General features: G+C 47.4%; 1 protein-coding gene across 1 annotated transcript in view; it reads left to right on the top strand.

Annotated features, from left to right (window-relative positions):
* LOC119967956 (allatostatin-A receptor-like) overlaps positions 1 to 21,503 on the top strand; it is a 52,532-nt gene extending 31,029 nt beyond the window's left edge. The window contains exons 4-5 of the mRNA XM_038801056.1: positions 5,862 to 6,038; positions 20,584 to 21,503. Coding sequence (XP_038656984.1) covers positions 5,862 to 6,038; positions 20,584 to 21,503 — 1,097 coding nt within the window. The remainder of the gene's footprint in view (positions 1 to 5,861; positions 6,039 to 20,583) is intronic.
* The last annotated feature ends 2,400 nt before the right edge of the window (positions 21,504 to 23,903 follow it).

Raw genomic sequence — 23,903 nt, 5'->3', positions numbered from 1 at the left:
TGCTTCGCATCATAGGAAACCCTCTGACTCAGGGAGGAATTCAGTGAAATTTCACTGCGCTGCATGCAGTGTGAGCACAGACTCCCTTAAACAGGGAGACTAAAATAGCACACAGTATTCCAGGTGTGGTCTCATCAAGGCCCTGTACAATTGTCACAAGGCTTTTGTATTCTTGTACGAAAAACCCCTTGCAATAAAGGCCAACATACTATTTGCCTTCCTAATTACTTGCTGTACCTCCATGCTAACTTTCTCAGCAGAATTCTCCATTGGTGGGATTTTCTGGTCTGCCAGCAGTGCACCCATACCCAAGGGCCAGTCACTTTACTCTCTGCCTCTTTGTCTCTGTCATTAATAATCATCCTGGATGATCTTGGGCTCCAGCTCCAATTTCCCACCCACTCCCAGTATGCCTTGTAAAAGCTAAGGCCACAGCACTGATCTTTGAGTCATTCTACTAGTCACAGCCTGCCAAGTTGAAAATGCCACCTTTATGCTGACTTTTTCCATGCTAGCTCAGTGGTGAGCACTGTTGCTTCACAGTGCCAGGGTCCCAGGTTCGATTCCCGGATTGGATCACTGTCCGTGCGGAGTCCCTGAATACTGTGTGTAGCTGTCTCTGCAGCTACCTCTTTTAGAACCTAGGATATAGACCGAGGTATAAACCATCAGGTCATGAGGGTTTGTCAGATTTTATTCCCTTAATTTTCTCCAATACTGTTTCTCTGTTGATATTAGTTACCTTAATTTCCTTATTATTTTAAACCCCTAGGTTGCCGTTTATATCTGGTGTGAAACTTGTTCCTTCTACTGTGAAATCAGACATAAAATACTTGTTCAAGATCTTTCCTATTTCCTCCTTCTCAATAATAATTTCTCCTGTTTCTGCTTCAACGGACCAATGTTCACTTTTACTGCAATCTCCCTTTTTATGTCCTCGTAAAAACTCTTCTAATCTGATTTTAGATGACTGGCTAATTTACCCAAGTATTCTGTTTCTTTCCCTGTCGATAAGTATTTTGCTGATCCTTTGCTGGTTTCTAAAACATTCTTGATGTTTAGTGTTGATACTATTCATTGGAGAATTAGAAGCCTCTTCCTTTAATCAATTATTATCCTGAGTAAGTCATGGACAGATATTTCTTGCTGAATTTTAGTTTTTCAATGGAATGTATTTTTGTTGAAAATATTCGTATTGAATTTTTAATATTTTATATAAATCGAAACAAAACATCAGTAACATGTGTATCAATACCCAAAAGTGACAAATTCCTATAGCAACAACAATAACAACCCCCTCACTAAAGAGAACGGAGAACCCCGCCCCCACCACTCAGAGCTAAAAGTGACCAGATCCTAAAAGTGCAATATGAACGGCCATCATTTATGATTGAACCCATTGATCGACCCCCTCACAGTGAACTTGACCTTCAAAAACTCCATCAAATCACCCGGCCACAATGCGCTATTGGGTGGTGTCGCCTGCCTCCAACACAGCAGAATCGGCTGAGGCGATTGCCAAAGTATCAGCCCCTGCCCCTGCCCTTAATTCTCGCTGGTTCACACCCCAAATATGCCTCATAATGGACAGGGCTCCAGATCCACGTTCAAGGTTGACGATATGTTTTTAAAAAGACCCAAATACCCACCAACATGGGTCAGGACCAGAACATGTATGTATGGTTCGCAAACCCTCTCGAGCATCGCTCACACCTATCCTCAACAGCCTCAGAAAACCAACTAATTCTGGCCTTGGTGAGATGTGCCCTGAACACCACCTTGAGCTGCATCAAACCTAACCTCGCACAAGATGACGAAGCGTTCACCCTACGGAGGGACTTACTCCACAGCTCCTCCTCCAAAATGGGTAACAGCTCCTCCTCCCACCTGGCCTTCACCTCCTCAACCAACACCTGCCCTTCCTCTATGATCCATCCATATATTCTGGATGTGCTTCCCTCCTCTGGATCCACACAGGAGAGTTACCTTTCCAGCGCCTCCGGAAATGTTGGAAAAGCCCGCCGAACCCAATCCTGCTCCTGAAAATACCTGAACGTATCCTCCCCACCAAGTCCTGCTTTCTCCTTCAGCTCCTCACAGCCAGCGAACCGACCCTCCAAATACAAGTCCTTCACCCTCTCCAACCCCTTGCCTTTCCACCTCCCAAGCCTGGTAATCCAATTCTGCCGGTACAAACAGCTGGTTTTTACTGATTGGAGCCCACCTTGATACTATCTACAGGTTAAAATGCTGGCAGACTTGTTGACATATCTTTCACGTGGAGATGACCACTGAATGCAAAGAATATTTCGCTGGAGCAAACGTCAGAGATGTCGTCACCTGCACCTCCAAGCACGACCCCTTGCATGACCCCGACTCTATCTGCACCCAAATTACTTCCTGATCCCAAACCAATCCAGCCCAATAATAGAACATCAAGCTGGCCAGTCCCAAATCCCCCATCCCCACCTGCCTCTCCCTCTGCAAGACCCCCATGTGGATCCGAGGAGTTCCCCCCGCCCATATTAATCCCATTATGAGCCAATCCAACTCCCAAAAAAATGTTTAGGGCTGAAAGACTGGGAGGCATTGAAACAAAAACACAAATCTTGTCAAGATATCCACCTTTAAAGCTTGTACCCAGCCCGCCAGTGACAATGGGAGGCTGTCCAACCTCTGTAAATCCACCCTGACACTACTGGCCAGGCTAGTGAAATTCAATTAGTGAAGCTGTGCCCACTCCCGTACCTCCTGGTACCCCAGGGAGCGGAAACCATTCCCAGCAACACAAAACGGCAGCCTCTTCAACCCAGCTCATCCCCTCGGGGGCCTAACCACAAAATACTCACTCTTCCCAAAGTTTAGTTTATGCCCCGAAAAGGATCATGGTGTTTGTTCACACACCAGCAGGCGGAGCCTCACATAGCAGCCACACCCACAAAACACACCCAGGACCGATCCCAAACTATCCAGAACTGCAAACAACCCTATTGAATGCTTTTTCTGCATCCAACAATACAGTTATCTCCAGCTCCAGTCTCACTGCTGACATGGCAACCATACTGAGCCACAGCCTCACATTGGCTGCCAGCTTCCTGCCCTTCAACACGTCTGCCTGGTCTTCCCCCTCAACCTCTGGGAGTGAGGGCTATAACTTTAACGCTAAAACTTTAGCCAAAATTTTCACATACACATTGAGCAGAGAAATCGGCTGGTCTGACCTACATTGTGTGGGGTCCTTATCCTTCTTAAGAAGGTAGGAAATGGACACTTCCCCCAATGTCACCAGGAGGGGACCCCATGTCAATGACTCATTGAACATCCCCAGCACCAATCGGGCCATTTGATTTGTGAACTTCTTATAGAATTCTACTGTGAACCTATCTAGCCCTGGTGCCTTTCCCGTCTACCTCTTCCCCAAGGCTGTGTGAACCTCCTCTAACCCCAAAGGTGCCTCCAACTCCCTTCACAGTTCCTTTCCCTCCTAGGGGACTCCAAACCCTCGAAGAACACTGCCATTCCCTTTCCATCTTCACAGGCCGCTCCAACCCCCTGCCAAGTCCTGCATGTTCCAGGTGATTAGCATTGTCAGAGGTCTCTCATCTCCCGCCCCTCAAGTCAGCCTTTGGCACCATGATTCTATGTTCGTATCCAAATTCCTGTATCCCTGGCCCACCCAAGATGGCCACCAGCTCCATCCCCAGAGTGAGACAAAGACAATCCCTGGTCACTGTTAGTTCTCCCCAGCCCCGGAACACCCCCCCCCCCCCCCCCCACCCAGACAGCCCCCAGACCGTCTGCCGCCACAACACCTCCATTCACCCACACACAAATGAAAAACGAGGCCCATTCTGCCCCACCCCACCTGGCCCAACAGGGAGCAGCCTCTCCCCCCACTCCACTCCCATTCGCTTGCCACCCCATTCCCTGTTGCCAGCGCAGTGGCCCCAGCAGGGCCCCCCTCAAATATCTTCTCAAGAACAACTACCACCCCATCCCTCCTTGCCCACACTTGCCTTCAACACGCCCAACATCCCACTACATTAATAGGCCTCTTTCCACTCTACGCCAAATGCAACAATCCCCCTATTTTTTATTATTAGCTCCGCAGCCCCAGCAGAGCCAAAGATAAATAACACACAAAGGCATAAGTAGATTACGCAACCCCACCCCCCTTCATATTGCCCCAAACAGTCCTCTTCACACTGGCTGCAAATTCTTCTCTCTGGTGAAGGCCTCTGCCTGTTCCGGCCTGTCAAAATAATAATGTTTTGTGTCCATGGTGACCTGCAGCCTTGCTGGGTACAGCACCCCAAGCTGCACGTCCTTACCCTAAAACACCACCTTCACCCTGGTAAATGGCTGAACATCTCTTCGCCATCTGAGTCCTGATTTCCTGATATAGCTGCACCATGTAACCATCACAGTCAACAACCACTCCAAGACTCACTCCTTCCATTGACAACTTTGGAAGTGGAGAATCACCGCCAGCGGTGGCTCATTTGGCCTTGGCTTTTACCTGAGCGTCTGATGAACTCTCTCCAACACCTGAGGGACAAACACCTCCTCTCCTCCCACCAGCCGAGAAAATGCCTTTGAAAAATACTGGTTCAGTTTCTAGCCCTCCATAGCCTTCTGCAGCCCCACTACCCTGATGTTTAGCTGCCTTGACCTGTTCTCGAGATCCTGCACTTTCAACCATAGAAATTTGTTGCCCTCCACCACCCTCCATCAGCCACTCTGCTCCAATGAGGCAAGCCGATTCTCGTGCTGTGACAAGGCTTCTTCCATTCCTCTCAACATCTCGCCCAGCGCTTTTACACATTCAAGGTATTCACTGTTCACAAATTGGGCACAAAGTCTCCTCAACAGTGACTTTAAAGGATTCCTGTATCTCCTTCCCTGCCGCTCGAACTGCCCACCCATCTGTTCACCAAATTACTCCAGTTCCTGCGGCAATGCCACTGCCAATGTGTCTAGTTTAATGGACGCCTGGTCCATCTTCCCTCCTTCAAATTCTTTCGATGAGTTACTCTCGAACTGAGCTTCTTTCACAGATGATTTCAACATGCCTCCACAGGGAAACAACTCTCTCAACCCACCGAGGGTGTTTGAGCTTCAAAACTCCCTTGAAGAGCAGGCTAAAAGTCCCAGGAATATATATTTTGTGAACATTTTGAGTTTAAAAAAAAAATATTTCCCAGTGTTTATTTGGTTTGTGTCCTTCCTGCTCTTTATTCTTCATTCTCTGCCTATTCCCTTGCTTTTCCTTTACTTTTATTTTTGCCGCAGGAAGTCTTTCAACACCAGGCTAAGGTCCAACAGGATTGTTTCAAATCACTAGCTTTCGGAGCACTGCTCCTTCCTCACGTGAATTTATTTTTCCCGTAACACTTTTGATATATGGATGATTTATGGACATTTGTCTTTAAGGCAACATGCCATTTGACATCAAGCGGAAGAAAAGGATGGCCTGTGCCGTTAATACAAACAGTAGGATTCAGAAGGGTTGTGCTACTTCAGAATAGTTATTGGAGATTGGATGGCCTCAGTGATGACTCGGTCGATTGATGTGTCTGGTGGTCAATGAATTGGCTGTAAAGGCTGTGCTCTGCCCAGTAACAGACGGCGATTGGATATTATTCCTCTGGATTGTTTTTCAGCATCATGAGATTCTATTTTAGTTTCACTTCTGGAGTTTTTATGAGAGTTATTGCTTAACTCACTTGTGTTGTGACTCCGTGGCACGTGGGGCTGGAATTGGAGCTGGAACTGACTGTGCACTTTCCCAGGGTGGCGTAACAATTTATTTCCATTGCTTTTAGATAGTGGCACTCAAGTTTTTCTTCTCTCTCTTACAGCAAACTTAATGACGATTGTGACACTCACTCGAGGAAACTGTGGCCTTTCCAAATGTATCTCCATCTATATGGTGGCCATGGCAACAGGAGATCTACTAGTTATGATCATCAATGTAATGATGTATCATATTTTCAGTTATCATTTTCCACATTCATTCCTGTCTCACACTCCCGTGTGTAAGTTCATTCTATATATGACTGCTGTCAGCCTCGATTTGGCTGTTTGGTTCACTGTTTCCTTCACATTTGACCGTTTTATAATTATCTGCTGTCAGAAGTTTAAAACAAAATACTGCACCGAGAGAACTGCGGCTCTGGTTATAACAATGATCTCTATCCTGATCGTTATAAAGAACATCCCCGTATTATTTGCCTATGAACCTGAACAGATGATTAACAAGTTGTTTTGGGGCTGCCGGGCAAATCTGGAATTTGTTTCCTCATCCTTTGGTACAGTGTACAAATGGTTTTACAGCATCTGGCGTGTCTGGCTCCCGTTTACTTTAATTGTCCTGTTTAATTCTTTGACAGTTGGACGTGTTTTAGTGGCCAGCAGAGCTCGTAGGAGACTCCGGGGTCACAGTAGTGAGAATCAGAGTGATTCCGAGATGGAGAATCGAAGGAAATCCATCATTTTACTCTTCACTATCTCGGGCAGTTTTATACTGTTGTGGCTGACAGACAATGTGAGCTTTGTAACGACAAGATTGATTAGCATGAATAACTATCGAGGTGACCGCGCAGCCCCTGCATATATCGCCAAAGAAACTGGAGCTATGACAAAACTTTTGAATTCCTGCATAAACACATTTATTTATGCAGCCACACAGAGGAAATTCAGGGAAGAGTTGAAGAAGGTGTTGAAATATCCCTGGACACTGATTGAAGGATTGTTTAAAAATGAATCCAAACCAATCTAGAATTCACTTTGGAACATTAGACTGAGTTTCAGTTCCTGTTTTTGATCAGACTGATCTTCTCTCCTTTGGAAATTGATGTTGGTTTTTCACAATATTCATAGATAGAGAGTCAAATTTCTCTTTCTTTAACATGCACAACACCAAAGATTGCTCGTCCAGCCACAGTAACTCCATTTATTTATTTTTACAGTCAGAAGTTTCAATACTTGGTCTTCATTTATCTTGAGACAGAAAGTTTCGAAGCTCAGACACTCCTCCAAGAATTGTGTCTGATGTCAGTGAGCATCCCAAGTCCTGGTGTGACCAGCTCCCTCACTCCAGGTTCCCCGCAGGCGCTTTCACATTACTCCAGACCAAAGAGAGTGATCTTGAGTTAAAGAGAATCACAACACAAGAAGATACAAATTCGGAGCAGGAGTGGACAACTATATCTACATCATCCATTTCCGTTGTAAACACGGAGACAAATATTCATTTAAAATCCTTCCCACAGCCTCTGCTTCGACACACAAGTTTCCTTCTTCATCCCTGATAGGTCCCACTTTTCCTTTAACTAACCATTTACCATTAATATATTGACAAAACCTGAACTGGACTCCTCCCCTTGAGTTACTGTTCTGGCATTCACTGTGAGTAGCCATTACCCCCACAAGCTGATCAGTGATATCGGCCTGGATTCTCCGAGCTGCGATGCCAGCAATGCAGATCGCAATTGGACGGAGGATTAGGCATCCGGCAGAAATTGAGATTCAAACTGGGATCAATGCCAGCATGAATAAGCTCCAAGTTCTGTGCAAATCCCTGTGCAAAGTGGTGTTGGGCCGTTCCATTCTGCCACACTTCACATGCAAGCTTTCTAGCTGGCTTGCCAATGTACTAGGCATTGCATTGTGTGTACCCATCAGTCTTCTGCCAAATGCCCCATTGATCTGATCATGTGAGTCCTCTGCAGCCAAACTGGCACTGGCACAACCGCTTTCCCCATCCCCGAATCAGTATCGGACCTGGCGGCCATGAGTGTGAAATACCGTAATGGCGATACTTCACCACTCAGTACCTTTTTGCTCTTCTATCACTGCTGCACAACTTGGATATCTGGCAGTTATTGGATATCTGCAAAAATTCACAAGGGTAAGAGTAAGGGAAATATCATCCTCACAGGCTTTAACCCCACTGCTGGTCATGACTGCAGCAACGGATGCCCCAATGATGGCCAGTACTCCCCCCTTTATGGGGTACGAATATGCACATGTGCTCATCCCTCATTGGTTCCCTCCTATTACATCTGGGGTGCACCATTTGGTGCAGGAAGATTGAGGGGAGTGTCTCAGTGCTGCCACTTATTTGGATGGTATCGCTGACATGACCAATAGCTGGCAGCGTGCAGCAATGGAGAACCTTGGAGCCAACTGTCAACTATTCTTGTGCCATTTGCTCTGCCAAGCTCAATGTTACAATGGCTTCCTGAGCCTTTACACCTCTTTTTTAAGAGACGGCATATATTCAGGTTAAATCCTGTCATATTGATGATGATAGGGTGATAGTTAAGACATTATTTGTTACAGAGAGAATTGTAATGTAGTCAAAATGTGATAGAAGAGGCCGCAGCAGGAGAAACAAGGGACATTGATGTGAGTCAATGTAAGAGTGAATTAATAGGTTAAATAAAAGAGGGAATAAATCTAACACCCCTGCATTAGAGTAAAATCACATTCTGGTCAAATCTCAAGGTCTTAATATCAGCAGAACTCAGCACCAACGTTATTTACTTTTTAAGAATATCAGTCAGCACCTAGCTAGGAGTTTACAGACAAGCTTTTGGGTGAAGGTTCAATAGTAAATCTAACTGGGCAATGTTAGACCACAGGCCGGTGCTGCAGCCATTCTGGTTCCAAGTACAGGAGGCACAACATCTTCGCTCAATAAAGCCTCGATTATTCCACTACTCTCGTCTTTGTGGCCATTGATAGTGCATCAATAAGAAAACAGCCGGGACAGATGCATGCAGAATTCAGAAGGGTTAAGCAGAACAATTTTGATACATGGATACGAGTGTTGGAGTTGCAACTATCAATGAGGCGCTAAGAGAGGTCATTCTCTTTGAGGAATTTACAAATTCGCTACCTTCTATGATAAGAACCCATGTTGAAGACCAAAGGGTGATAATACTCGACAAACATCAAAGATGGCTGATGATTCTGAGCAAATCCATGAATGTAAGTCTTTGTACCATGACAACCACAATTTTGAGAAAGATAGGAAATGGGAGAGTGAAAGATAGGCAGCTAGTCAAGGTAAAGAATGGATAGTTGTGAATACTCTGAGATCGCCTCCTCAGACCAGAAAGGAAGGCATTGAGATTGACAGTGAGACTCAAACGTGTAGGTGCTATCATTGCAATAAGGTGAGACACGTTCGTTCAGCATGTTGGAAGTTGCGAGGAAAGCCCAAGGCACTTGTTGGAGTCCTTCCTTTTCACTGGTATATACTTTTCGGAGTACTGTGAAAAATCTTTTTGAAATTCCTCCACTGTTCCTGAATTGTCCCACCTCAAAGGCTTTACTGCCAATCTACCCTCGCCAACTCCTTCCTCATCCCATTGTCATCTCTTTTGTTTAAGCACAAGACACTGGTATTGGATTTCACAAACTATCTGTATTTTAAATTCAGCCGTACTATGGTCGCTCCTTCCGAGAGGATTGTTAACTATGAGATCATTAATTATTCCTGTCTCATTACACATCTAGGAGAGCTTGCTCCCTTAGAGGTTCCATTACATACTGTTCGAGGAAACTATTACGGATACATTCTGTGAACTCCTCCTCAAGGCTTCCCTGACAGATTTGGTTTGACCAATCAACATGTGATGTTTTGTGCCGTCAACTCATTTATTTTGTTTTAAATGCTACGAGCATTCAGATAAAGTGCCTTTCTGCTAGTTTTAATACCTTCTTTTTAAATCCTCACACTTCAATTAATAACATCTCCTGAATTCCTCTTCCTTGATCTTTTTTCACAACTTTCAATGCATTTGAACCCACCTTCCCACATGCTAACCTGCTGCTTTGCCAGATGTGGTTACTGCAACTCGCAATGAGCACTGTGAAGCAACAGTGATAACCACTGTGCTACCGTGCCACCCACAGAGACATGGTTGCAGGATGGTTACAACTGAGAAGTAAATATCCAAGGGTATCAGACTATTCAAAAGGACATGTGATGATGTGCATAAGCAATCATGTATATAATGATGTAACTGACCTCCGACCAGCAGATGGGAGTGGAAATCTAACACATGACTCTGTACATCGAAGAGTTGGGAGATAGTCGTGTTGGTGGATCATCATACTTGCAGTAGCTCTAGGATAATTTATCAGCATTAGTTGTTCGTGATATATTCCTTGTAGTTATCTTTACCACGCATTTATTTTATAATAAAATACTTTAACTCGTCAAGATCTAGTCATTATCCTGTGCATCATTCCTACCGGCCAAGCATCAGTAACACTGTATCAGGTCTGAAGATCTACTAAGAAAACAAGATTCTTTCAATATCCAAACAACTAAAGATAACTCCGAACAAGAAGGAGGTAAAAAAGGAAAAATCTTCGACTAACCTCATTAACTCCTGGTACACAACGGACGGTAAGACTTCGAAGTTCAGGATGAAAGGTCTGAAGGCACCACGCCAGCTTTGAGTCACTGGTAATGTAGATGAGAATTGCCATGTATTCAAACAGAAATTCACACTCTATGTTGCGGCCTTGGTCTGCAGGCACAGCCTGATGAGAGGTACATAGCGTTGCTGCTCGCTGCAGCAGGTCGACAAGCGATAGAAATATTTACTACGTTCGTTTTCAATAGCGAGGTGGATAGCAACAACTTCGAGGAAGTTGTAAAGCAATTTGATCGGCATTGCACTCCAAAAGAAAAATGAGATGTTTGCGGTGGTGTAAAGCACTGATATTTAAGGATGACATCAGGACAATAGTGAGCGATGATATAGGTTCTATGGAGAAAAAGATTGAATCCATTTGGGTGGAAATTGGAAATAGGAGGGAGAAAAGATCACTGACAGGCATAGTTTATAGGCCACCAAAGAATAACATCACGGCGGGATGGGCGTAAAACAAAGAGATAACTGATGCATGTAAAAATGATATGGCAATTATTATGGGGGATTTTAATCTACATGTTGATTGGTCAAACCAAATCTGTCAGGGAAGCCTTGAGGAGGAGTTCACAGAATGTTTCATCAATAGTTTCATCGAACAGTATGTAATGGAGCCTCTGAGGGAGCAAGCTCTCCTAGATGTGGTCCTGTGTAATGAGACAGGAATAATTAATGATCTCATAGTTAGCAATCCTCTCGGAAGGAGCGACCATAGTATGGCTGAATTTAAAATACAGATGGATTGTGAAATCCAATACCAGTGTCCTGTGCTTAAACAAAAGAGACGACAATGGGATGAGGAAGGAGTTGGCGAGGGTAGATTGGCAACAAAGCTTTTATGGTGGGACAATTCAGGAACAGTGGAGGACTTTCAAAGAGATTTTTCACAGTACTCATAAAGATTATATATGAGTGAAAAGGAAGGACTGTAGGAACAAGGATAATCAGCTGTTGTTATCGAAAGAAATAAAGGAGAGTATCAAATTGAAAGAAAAGGCACACAAAATGGCAAAGATTAGTGGGAAACTTTAAAGGTCAACTGAAATCCACGAAAAAAGCTATAAAGAAAATTAAGATAGATTATGAAAGTAAACTAGCTCAAAATATAACAACAGAGAACATTTCTACAAATATAGAAAATGAAAAAGAGTAGCTAAGGTAAACATTGGTCCTTTAGAGGATGAGAAGGGGATATAATAATGGGAAATGAGGAAATGGCTGAAGCATTGAACAGACCTTTTGTGTGGGTCTTCACAGTGGAAGGCATACATAACATGCCAATGATTGTTGGCAAGGAGGCTATGGCAGGCGAGGACTTAGAAGCTATCATTATCACTCAGGATGAAGATCACTACTCAGGATCACTGCAAGATGAAGGCATGTAAAATCGCTGGCTCCAAAGCACCCCTCCCTGATGAGCTCAACACATTCTCTGCCCGCTTTGAACAAGAGGTCAGCGAGAGCAAGCCCTGCACCACAGAAGTCTCAGATGAACTTGTATCTGAGATCACCATTGCAGACGTCAGAGCAGCCTTCTCGAAGGTCAACCCATGGAAAGCTACTGGCCCGGATTGGGTACCCGGACGAGAACTCAAGTCTTGCGCGGATCAGCTGGCGGGAGTATTCGCAGACATCTTTAACCTCTCTTTACAACAATCAACACGGACCAGAAACATTTAGAGAACCTCGAGTTTCAAGTGTTTTTCACGGTATGGGGCCCACGGTATGCAAGAAGTGTGAGTTTCACATGAAATATGTTGTTTATTTGGGATATTGGGTGGACAGGGATGGCCTGAGCCCAGTCACCGAGAATGTGAGAGCATAAAACTGGCCGCAGGCCCCCGAGGAACCACAGAGCTTTGCTCTTTTCTTGGACTGGTGAATTGTTATGACAGATTCATTCTGAATTTGACAACCGTCCTGACCCCCGTTCCCTTACTCCTCAAGAAGCACCAGCCTTTACCAGGCCCAGGATGAGGCGTTTAAGAAAGTGAAATGGAGATTGTCCGCTTCGGGATGTTGACACATTTCGATCCTTCATCTCGATTCCTTGTCACATGTGATGCATCACAGGATGGGGTTGGGGCAGCCCTGTCTCAGCGGATGAGAAATGGCCGTGAACATCCAATTGCCTTTGCCTAACGGACGCTAGCTATGGCTGAGAAAAAGTACATTCACATTGAAAAATAAGGTCTGGTGGTCATATTTGGTGTGAGATGTTTTCCCAAGTATGGCTGTGGCTGTGGCCACCATTTCGTTATCATCACGCCATTGCTGAGCTTCCTCCGTGAAGCCAAGCTGATCCCACCAAATGCTTCCACAAGGATCCGGCACTGGGCCTTGTTATTGGCTGCTTTCGAATACTCTTTTGATCACCGCCCAGGGGCCCAGGTTGCACAGGCTGATGGGTTGAGACCCCTTCCCCTGCAGACTGAATCCACAATCCCCTCCACGGCAGGTAAAGTGGTCGCTGTGCTGAATTTTATGGACTTCTTGCCTATCTCTGCATCATATATTCATGACTGCATGCAAACAGACTCCATCCTTGCCAAGGTGTGACATTTGGTGCTGTACAGTGTCCGGCAAAGACAGCAACAAGGGGAATTCAATGCTTTTTCCTCGATGCTTTCCGAGCTGACTATGGAAGATGGTGTCCTTCTGTGGGGCAGGAAGGCATTTGTTCCGGCGAAGGGCCTTGGAATCGTATTGAAGGACCTTCACAACGGATACTCCAGAGTGTCCAAAATGTTGGCGAGGAGTTATGTCTGGAGGCTCTGTATGGACATAGAATTCGAGGTTAGCTCAACAGTGCTCACTCTGTCATGAGAATCAAAGATTCCCCGCGGCAGCACCCCAAAACCCTTGTGAGTAAAACTTAGTCTCACATACATACCAATTTCACCCGTCCATTCCTGGGTTCGACGTTTCTGATCCTGGTAGTCGCCCACTCCAAGTGTCATCTCTCAGTGCTCGTAGGGGGACTGATTGCACGGTAGCATAGTGGTTTGCACAATCGCTTCACAGCTCCAGGATCCCAGGTTCGATTCCCGGCTTGGGTCACTGTCTGTGCGGAGCCTGCACGTTCTCCCCGTGTGTGCGTGGGTTTCCTCCGGGTGCTCCAGTTTCCTGCCACAGTCCAAAGATGTGCAGGTTAGGTGGATTGGCCATGATAAATTGCCTTAGTGTCCAAAATTTCCCCTTGTGTTGAGTGGGGTTCCTGGGTTATGAGGATAGCGTGGGGGGTGTGTGGGCTTGGGTAGGGTGCTCTTTCCAAGGGCTGGTGCAGACTCGATGGGCCGAATGCACTGCACTGTAAATTCTATGATAGAACTGAACTTGGTTAATATATCTTATGTGTCGCCGCACAAGATGGTGACGATCGCCTACCGGGAATCTATTGAGTGATTGCGCAGTTCTTTTTCCACTTGATGTGCTCATAACATCAAGGAGGAGTCCAACTGTATGCAGAAGGTAGAGGTGATGCTGACCATGCGTGCCACCCAGGTTAACACCACACATGTGGCATCCGCTGTGGAGACATTGGGGCGATGATTTTGGTTATGGATCAGCATGTCCAAGGCCTGGGGCATTCTGTGCAGGCAGTGGCCGAGGCCCAGGACAGGGTTTCTGCCTCACAGGCAGCCATGTCCGAGAGACGCCAAGAAATAACAGTGGTACTCCAGAGCGTGACCCAGTCACAACAGGCCATGGCTGGGACCATCAGTGGCATTGCCCAGGGGCTGGCCAATGTGGCGCAGACACTGAGGGAGATGGCCCAGTCCCAGGGGGAGATGGCGCAGTCACTGCTGATGTGACACAAACCCATTGTGCACCCTGCGGGAGGAGGGAGTGATGGGGTCTATGCCGGTGTCTCCCGCAGGGGAGGAAGTGGATCACAGCAGCACCTCGGACTCCCCCCACTCCTGCCCCGGCGCATCTAGTAAGCAGTGGGCAAACACAGGGCGGCACCATACCTCCTGGGACGCCCGAGCAGCAGCCAAGCCCATCCAGCCCCGGGCGCTCCAGAAGACAGCCGTCAATGGGGACCCAGGTTGCAGAGCGGAGTCACAGCAGGTCGCATCCACTCCTGCAGCACCATCTGGGGATCCACCAAGTAGTGTTAAGGCCCATAAGGGCAGAACGTTAGACACTAGTTAAGTTGGCATGGGTGCAGGGCACAGTTTAGTTATAGGGGCTCGGTCACAACTCTGTATGTACGTTATCACATTAAATAACTGTCACTGTTACAACCTGCCTCGGTGCTCTGTCAGATGGGTGTGAGGGATGGGCTGGGCTGGGTTGGCCAGAGACTGGGGAAATGGGCGGACGTTGATGGGGCTATGAGTGGATGTTGTGGGTTGTCTGGGCTCCCCTCACCTGCCCCTCACCCTCTGACCGCTCCCACCACCGTCATCACAGGGATTGGATGGCACTGTGTGATGGAATGGCAGCTCGCATGCAGGGATTACCCAGGTGGAAAGTACTGCCATGGGCAGGAGTCAGGCGTTGTCAAATGAAATGGAGCAGCAGAGCTCATCGCAAAGCGGGTTGACATCATTCTCCATCCCATGGACCAGACCCGTGGTGTTACTGCCGATCCAGGGCCCACACCTTGTAGTGGCAGTTATGTATTATAGAAGGGGTGGCCGGTGGGGGAGGGGGGGAGGCATCAGAGGGTGGGATGCGGTATCCATGCTCCTGACCAGTCCCGCCCCACGATCAGAGCATCCCGTGCACGTTGGCCCTGGCGCACGCGTGGTGCGGCTTCACGTGCCTACCTGGGGTCAATATTTTGCGAGGACTGGCGTTCCTCCTCCGGCATATCTGCACCTGCTGCACGATGTTGTGGAGGACAACACGATGCGGGCGACCCCCTCAGCATGATACTGGAGGGCCCCTCCAGAGCAGTCCAGACACCTGAACTGCATCATCAGGAGGCTGAAGCACAGCTCGATCACAGTCCTGGTTGCTGTGTGGGTGTTGTTGTAGCGGGTCTCCCCATCGGCGTCGTACACACTGCCTGGGTATTGGCCGCAGACGTGCATGATGAGCAGTTGATGGTCACTTATCAGCTGCACCTTCATTAAGTGGAACCCCTGTCAGTTTGTGTAGAGCAGACTGTCATCTGTAGGTGCTATTGGGGGGCATGCATCCCGTCAATCACCCCCTGGACCCGGGGCATCCCGTCAATCACCCCCTGGACCCGGGGCATCCCGTCAATCACCCCCTGGACCCGGGGCATCCCGTCAATCACCCCCTGGACCCGGGGCATCCCGTCAATCACCCCCTGGACCCGGGACATCCCGTCAATCACCCCCTGGACCCGGGGCATCCCGTCAATCACCCCCTGGACCCGGGGCATCCCGTCAATCACCCCCTGGACCCGGGGCACCCTGTCAATGGTGGCAAACCCTGCTGCTCAGGCACCCTGGTGGGGTTGGTCCACATTGAAGTGGATGTATTGAGCCGCCTGGGCATATAGGTAAACTGTGATGTCACAGATGCACCCGTGCACCAAGCTTTCTGAGGTCCCTGACAGGTCCCCACTTGGTGCCTGGTAGGACCCTGTCGCATAAAGGTTCAGGGTGACTGTCAACGTGACAGCCACCGGTAGCGGGTGTGCTCCCCCATACCCCTGCAATGCCAGGTGCGCCATGATCGGGCAGACATATCGCATCTTCTCCCTGCTCAGCCGATTCTTCGACAGCATGCCTGGTCAGGCTGGTCCTCGAACGACAGGCGCTGCCGGTACACACGAGGCCTCATGCGGCACCTCCTTGGCACAATCTCCTCCCCGGCCTGTTGGGCGGCTGCCTCCTGTTCCTATGCGGCATGCTTTGCTGTTGCGCGGTGCTCTCCTGGCGCCAGTTCCTGGTGCTAGGGTACCATCGACTGGCACAGTCCTTGCCAGTGGTGGCCTTTGCCCAGCGCCCCAGTAGGGGCTACAATGGGCGTTGATCTGGGTGGGCTGCTGGCGGGTGGTGACCATGTTAGTCGGGTATGGCGGAGGGTTAGGTGTGGGGGTGGGGGCACACATGTGGCTGGTGTTACTCTGCAGAACCAGGGGCCAAGGTGGGTTGTCAGTGGGATGTGCAGCAAGATGGCTGCCTTGCAGGCTGCGGTAATGGCTGTCTGTGATTGGACACCGCCCCAGTCCCGTGGGGATCATCCCGGCTACTCAACCTTTCCCCCGTCAGCCACCCGTCCCTCAGCCCTGGCAGGGCCCCAGACCCCCGGCCAGCCTGGCAGCCCACAATCGCGCCTCTCTGTGTCCTACCTTCTCTCTCTCCCTCCAGCCACACGCCGGTTTCATGATTTTGAAAAGTACAAATAATCCACGCCACTGGGAACTCGCCCCACCGGAGGCGGAGAATCAGTGAGACCGGGAGAATACCAGTCGGGCCCCTAATGACATCCAAATGGTGTTTAATGTCTGTGCGTTCTGGAGCGCATTGACGCCGCTGTTGAGGTGATGGACAATTGTGATTCGGCGTCAAATTGGTGCCCGCTGTAATTTTGGCGTTGGAACCAATTGCATTCCCCGATTTCTGCGTCAACCAACGGATAATCCCACTGAAGTTCTTTATATTACTTGGTGTTGTCATGATATGTAGACAGACATGTAACTAAAGGGTTAATCACAACACCCAGCTGTGGCACGACCACTATAGGGCATTACAGGACTCACTGTATAACTGAGCTCCCAGAAGCTCCAGTTCTCTATCCACGCAGGAGTAATCAGATAGCAGCAGTGTGGTTGAGCAAGATCACAGCCAAGACACCACATGTAGCTTAGATAGAGTTTGTACAGTGATTTATCCTTACATTATTGCTAGAGTTAGTTCAGTGGAATGTCAAACTCAGTTATTCGATTTATTGTTACTTAATAAATTCTTTCAGTTTCCTTCGAAGAATCAAAACAAAAACATGATGCGGTAACATTATCCAATCCCAAAAAGGGAAAATTTCACGAGCAAGATGGCAGACACACGCTTCTTCACAAAACTGGACACATCCCAAGGATTTTGGCAAATTCAACTTGAAGAATCCAGCAGAAGGCTCTGCACCTTCAACACGCCTTTTGGCAGATTCTGCTACAACTGAATCACATCTTGGAAGACATGCTGGAAGGAATAGAAGGGGTTCGTGTCTACGTTGACGATATCATAACCTGGACTTCAACTCCGGAGGGACATGTACCACGACCAAAGGGGGTATTCTGACACATTCATGAACATGGCCTCAAACTAAACAAAGCCAAGTGCTGCTTTGGGATATCCACGCTGAAGTTTCTGGGTGATCAGATATCGAAACAAAGTGTACACCCGGACATGGACAAAATTACAGCCATTGAGGTAATGAAAGTCCCCGAGGATAAGAAAGCAGTGCTGTGCTTCCTTGAAGTGGTAAACCTCCGAGGCAAATTCATCCCGAATTTGGCCACACACACAATGGCCGTCAGAAAACTGATCAGGAAATCAACAGCCTTCGAGAAGAAGACGGAATACCAGGCAAAATGTTTGCAGCTGAAGACCAAGATCACCACTGCACCCGTCCTTGCATTCTTTGACCCAGACCGAGGAACTAAGATATCGACCGTTGTGAGTCAGGATGGCATTGCGGTGGTGCTGCTACAAAAAAACGACACATCATCATGGGTCCCAGTAGCTGACACATCACGGGCAATGACACCGACTGAGAGCAGGAACGCGCAGATTGAAAAGGAGTGTTTAGGTCTTCTCACCGGCATCCTCAAATTCCATGACTATGTCTACGGTCTGCTGACATTTACCATTGAGACGGATCACAGATCTCTGGTTCATATCATCCAAAAGGACCTGAATGACATGACGCCTGGATTGCAGAGGATTCTGCTCAAACTCCGGAGGTACGATTTCAATCTGTTGTACATGGCTGGCAAGGAGCTCATCATTGCCGATGCATTGTCCCGCTCCGTCACCTCACTGAATGAGCCACTGGAGATCATCCAGCACATTGAATCTCAGGTGCAAATGTGCGCAAGCACCCTCCCTGCAACAGAGGAAAAGCTCGGCCTCATCAGAAAAGAGACGGCCAAAGATGCCTGTTGCAGCGAGTCATCCACAACCTCAACAATGGGTGGCCGAAAGGGCAATGCCCTCAATTCTACAACGCCAAGGATGACCTAACGCTGATTACCGGCATCCTGCTGAAGATAGACAGAATAATGACCTCGCAGCATCTCCAGAGCATGGTGCTGCGGCAGATTCATGAGGGGCACCTGGGCATAGAGAAGTGCAGACGCAGGGCCCGACAAGCAGCCTACTGGGCCGGCATCAACCAGGACATCACAGACATGGTCCTGGACTGCAAAACCTGTCAGAGGTTCCAACCAGCACAGAGCAAGGAGACGCTCCAACAACATGACCTCTCCATGGTCCAAAGGCGGCATTGACCTATTCCATGTGAATGGTTGCGAATACATCTGACTCATTGATTACTTTTCGAACTATCCAGAGGTGCTGAAGCTGTCCAACTTTACCATCATCAAAGTGTGCAAAGAGACATTCTCGCGGCATGGCATCCCGAATACCATCATGAGCGACAATGGCCCGTGTTTCCACAGTCAAGAATGGTCCACGTTTGCTAAGCATTACAACTTCAGACATGTCACCTCCACCCCGCATTACCCGCAGTCCAATCGCAAAGTCGAAAAGAGGGTGCACATCGTCAAGCAACTCATCCACAAGGCCTCGGACTCCGCTTCCGACATTTACCTTGCACAACTAGCGTACCGGGCAACTCCCTTATCAACTGGCATGTCACCAGCTTAACTGCTGATGAACAGGGACCTGTGAACAAAGCTTCCAGGCCCTACACCTGCCCAACTCAGATCATCTACCAATTCTACAAAAGATGATACAGCTGCGCAACAGTCAGAAACAGAACTATGAAGAACATGCCACTGATCTGGACGTGCTACAGCTGATGATGGGTGGTCTTCCCTGGCTGTCATCGTTCGGCAGGCCGCGCCCAGATCCTACGTGCTAAAAATGTCTGACGGCACCATTCTTCGCAGAAATTAAAGGTCACTGCAGCTAATCATACCCCCACAACCAATTCCCCCTCCACGTCCACCAGTTGAAGTGCCACCTCCAGAGACCACAAACCACGGATCCACCAGCCTCCCACACACCTATCAAGACACCGGCATCCCCTCCGCCACCTCTCCAGCGCTCATCGAGGACCAGACGGAAACCCCAGAGACTGGACTTTTGAACATTTGTTTTTTCTATGCCAACTGTACATACCAGTCATTCTTAACACTGTCAGCAGTAGCTCCCGTTGCCACATTAGACAGGCACATGCACATGTATATAGTTAAAAAAAAGGGGAGATGTCATGAGATCCAGCAGAGGGCAGCAGAGCGGAGCTACTGATTGGTTGTTCCGGGGAGATTTGCATATGTGCAGTGCGGTCAGCCTTATTTGAAGATGGTTTGTGAAGGGGCTGTTGTCAAGTGACAGAGGGAAGTAGATCTTGGAAAATAGGAGACAGGTTTAGATAAAGGATCTGGGTCAGTGCAGGCTGGGAGGGCCGAAGGGCCCGTTCCTGTGCTGTAATTTTCTTTGTTCCTTATATGCAGACACGCAACCAATGGGTCATCAGAACAGGACACAACCAATGAGTGATCAGAACACCCAGAGGTGGCATTACCACAAGGGGGCAGTACATGGCCACTATAAAAAGAACAAGGCACACAGTCTCTGCCTCTTCCACCGACAGAAACCAAGAGAGCAGGACAGGGTTGATGAACACCAACATCACATCTAGACCCGAGCACATGGTCTAGAGCAAGCTTGTATAGTTAGCAGAGTAGACTGAGTTACTAGAATCAGATTAGCAGAGTGTCAAACTCAATTTGGAGCATTGTTAATCGCTCAATAAATACATTGAGTCTGGAGCAACCTTCAGCAAATCCCACATCAAGTAGTAGCTTATGTTACTCGAAGTAACATGACACAACACATAGTATTTGTGAGTAAGTCATATTTCGTGCTGAATTTATGTTTTTTAATGAAATGTATTTTTGTTGAACATTTTGAGTAGTTTCGATATTAAAACTCAAATTCTCTTTTCTGACTTTCAGCAAACTTAATGACGATTGTGACGCTCCTCCGAGGAAACTGCGGCCTTTCCAAATGTATCTCCATCTACATGGTGGCCATGGCAACAGGAGATCTACTAGTTATGATCATCAATGGAATGGTGTATCATATTTTCAGTTATCATTTTCCACATTCATTCCTTCCTCACACTCCCGTGTGTAAGTTCATTCTGTACCTGACTGCTGTCAGCCTCGATTTGTCTGTTTGGTTCATTGTTTCCTTCACATTTGACCGTTTTATAATTATCTGCTGCCAGACATTTAAAACAAAATACTGCACCGAGAGGACTGCAGCTCTGGTTATAACAATATTCTCTATCCTGATCTTTATAAAGAACATCCCTGCATTTTTTGCCTATGAATCTGAACAGATCATTAACAAATTGTGGTGGGGCTGCCAAGCAAATCTGGCATTTTTTTCCTCACCTTTCAGTGTTGGGTATTCATTGTTTCACAGCATCTGGCGTGTCTGGATCCCGTTTACTTTAATTGTCCTGTTTAATTCTTTGACAGTCAGATGTGTTTTAGTGGCCAGCAGAGCCCGTAGGAGACTCCGGGGTCACAGCAGTGAGAATCAGAGTGATTCAGAGCTGGAGAACCGAAGGAAATCCATAATTTTACTCTTCACTATCTCGGGCAGTTTTATACTGTTGTGGCTGACAGACAATGTGAGCTTTGTAACGACAAGACTGATAAATACAACTTACTATCGAGGTGACCGCACAGCACCTGCGTATATCGCCACTGAAACTGGAGTCATGATGAAACTTTTGAATTCCTGCATAAACACGTTTATTTATGCAGCCACCCAGAGGAAATTCAGGGAAGAGTTGAAGAAGGCCTTGATATGTCCCTGGACACTGATTGAAGGATTGTTGAAAAATAAAGCCAAACCAATCTAGAATTCACTTCTATTGAGTCAGAGATTCATAGAGGTTTACAACATTGAAACAGGCCCTTCGGTCCAACTTATCCATGCCGCCCTGTTTTAACCACTAAGCTAATCCGAATTGCCTGCATTTATAGAGTCACAGAGTAAATCTTTGCATTTCTGTACATTGTCAGGATTCTTCATCCCGCCGTACCCGTTTTCTGGTGTGGCATCAGATCCTCCATCCCGGCAGCCGGCCAATGGGGTTTCCCACTATGGGCAACCCCACTGCAAAGAACAAAGAAACGTACAGCACAGGAAAAGGCCCTTCAGCCTTCCAAGCCTGCGCCGACCATGCTGCCCGTCGAAACTAACATCTTCTGCACATCCGGGGTCCATATCCCTCTATTCCCATCCTATTCATGTATTTGTCAAGATGCCCCTTAAACGTCTCTATCGTCCCTGCTTCTACCACCTCCTCCGGCAGCGAGTTCCAGGCACCCACTACCCTCTGTGTAAAAAACTTACCTCGTACATCTCCTCTAAACCTTACCCCTTGCACCTTAAACCTATGCCCCCGAGTAATTGACCTCCCTACCCTGGGAAAAAGCCTCTGACTATCCACTCTGTTTATACCCTTCATAATCAAGTCCCCCCTCAACCTCCGTCTTTCCAACAAAACCAATCCTAATCTACTCAACCTTTCTTCATAGCTAGTACCCTCCATACCAGGCAACATCCTGGTGAACCTCCTCTGCACCCTCTCCAAAGCATCCACATCCTTCTGGTAATGTGGCGACCAGAACTGCACACAGTATTCCAAATGTGGCCTCACCAAAGTCCTATACAACTGTAACATGACCTGCCTACTCTTGTTCTCAATAACCCGTCCGATGAAGGCAAGCATGCTGTATGCCTTCTTGACCACTCTATCAACCTGCGTTGCCACCTTAAGGGTACAATGGACCTGAACTCCCACATCTCTCTGTACATCAATTTTCCCCAGGACCCTTCCATTGACCATATAGTCCGCTCTTGAATTTGATCTTCCAAAATGCATCACCTCGCATTTGCCTGGATTGAACTCCATCTGCCATTTCTCTGCCCAACTCTCCAATCTATATATATTTTGTTGTATTCTCTGACAGTCCTCCTCGCTATCTGCAACTCCACCAATCTTAGTATCATCTGCAAACTTGCTAATGAGATCACCTATACCTTCCTCCAGGTCATTAATGTAGATCACAAACAACAGTGGTCCGAGGACTGATCCCTGTGGAACACCACTAGTCACCCTGCTCCATTTTGAGACACTCCCTTCCACTACTAATCTCTGTCTCCTGTTGCCCAGCCAGTTCTTTATCCATCTAGCGAGCACACCCTGAATCCCATACGACTTCACTTTTGCCATCAACCTGCCATGGGAAACCTTATCAAACGCCTTACTAAAGTCCATGTATATGACATCTACAGCCCTTCCCTCATCAATTAACTTTGGCACTTCCTCAAAGAATTCTATTAGGTTTGTAAGACATGACCTTCCCTGCACAAAACCATGCTGCCTATCACTGATAAGTCTATTTTCTTCCAGATGTGAATAGATCCTATGCCTGAGTATCTTCTCCAACAGTTTGCCTACCACTGACGTCAAGCTCACAGGTCTGTAATTCCCTGGATTTTCCCTGCTACCCTTCTTAAACAAAGGGACAACATTAGCAATTCTCCAGCCCCCGGGCTCAAGGATGCAGCAAAGATATCTGTTAAGTGTTGCACGTTTTACTTGAGTGTATTACGCGTTTATTGGAGTGTATTAACACGCCTCCGTTTAAAGGCCGTGTGCTTAACACTACTACAGCTCTGTGTATGTATTTTCAGCTCGGAGTCGCCAGGTGCCGTATTTAGACACCTCACAAGTATTTCAAGGTCAGGTTCAAAGTAATAAAACTATACACCGATTAGTAAGTTCAAACGATTGATATTTATTATACAAATATAATAAATACACATGCACACGCTAAAGACTAATACTTATTTCTACTATTAAACGACTAAATACTTATCTAAGTAGGAACCAGCAAGGTCAGGGGACAAGGCCTTTGTTCCTTTCTGGGCTGCACCTTCTGTTCTCTAATAGTCGAATAATGTATAAGCAATGCCGGGTTCACGTAGCGAGCGTCGTTTTGGCACTTACTGAACGATGGCTGGTGCTCAACGGCTGGTGATGGAAGACAGGATCTGGAGGCTGGGGTCGGAGTCAAAACAGCAGTCCAAGCCGGAGCACAAAAACAAACAGAACCATGTGCGGGGTCTACCTTTATAGGTCCCCCAATGTCCGTGCCTCTTCTGGGCGGGCCTTTACCTGCCATGTATCGATTGGGTCATTTCCCAATCGATATCTTACAAATCCCCCAATCTGAGGGTCTCTTCTCGA

The sequence above is a fragment of the Scyliorhinus canicula genome, chromosome 6, assembly GCF_902713615.1.
Source record: "Scyliorhinus canicula chromosome 6, sScyCan1.1, whole genome shotgun sequence".
In the NCBI taxonomy this organism is placed as follows: domain Eukaryota; kingdom Metazoa; phylum Chordata; class Chondrichthyes; order Carcharhiniformes; family Scyliorhinidae; genus Scyliorhinus; species Scyliorhinus canicula.
Note: the sequence above shows the minus strand (reverse complement) of the source record. Positions and strands in the feature narration are given on the sequence as shown.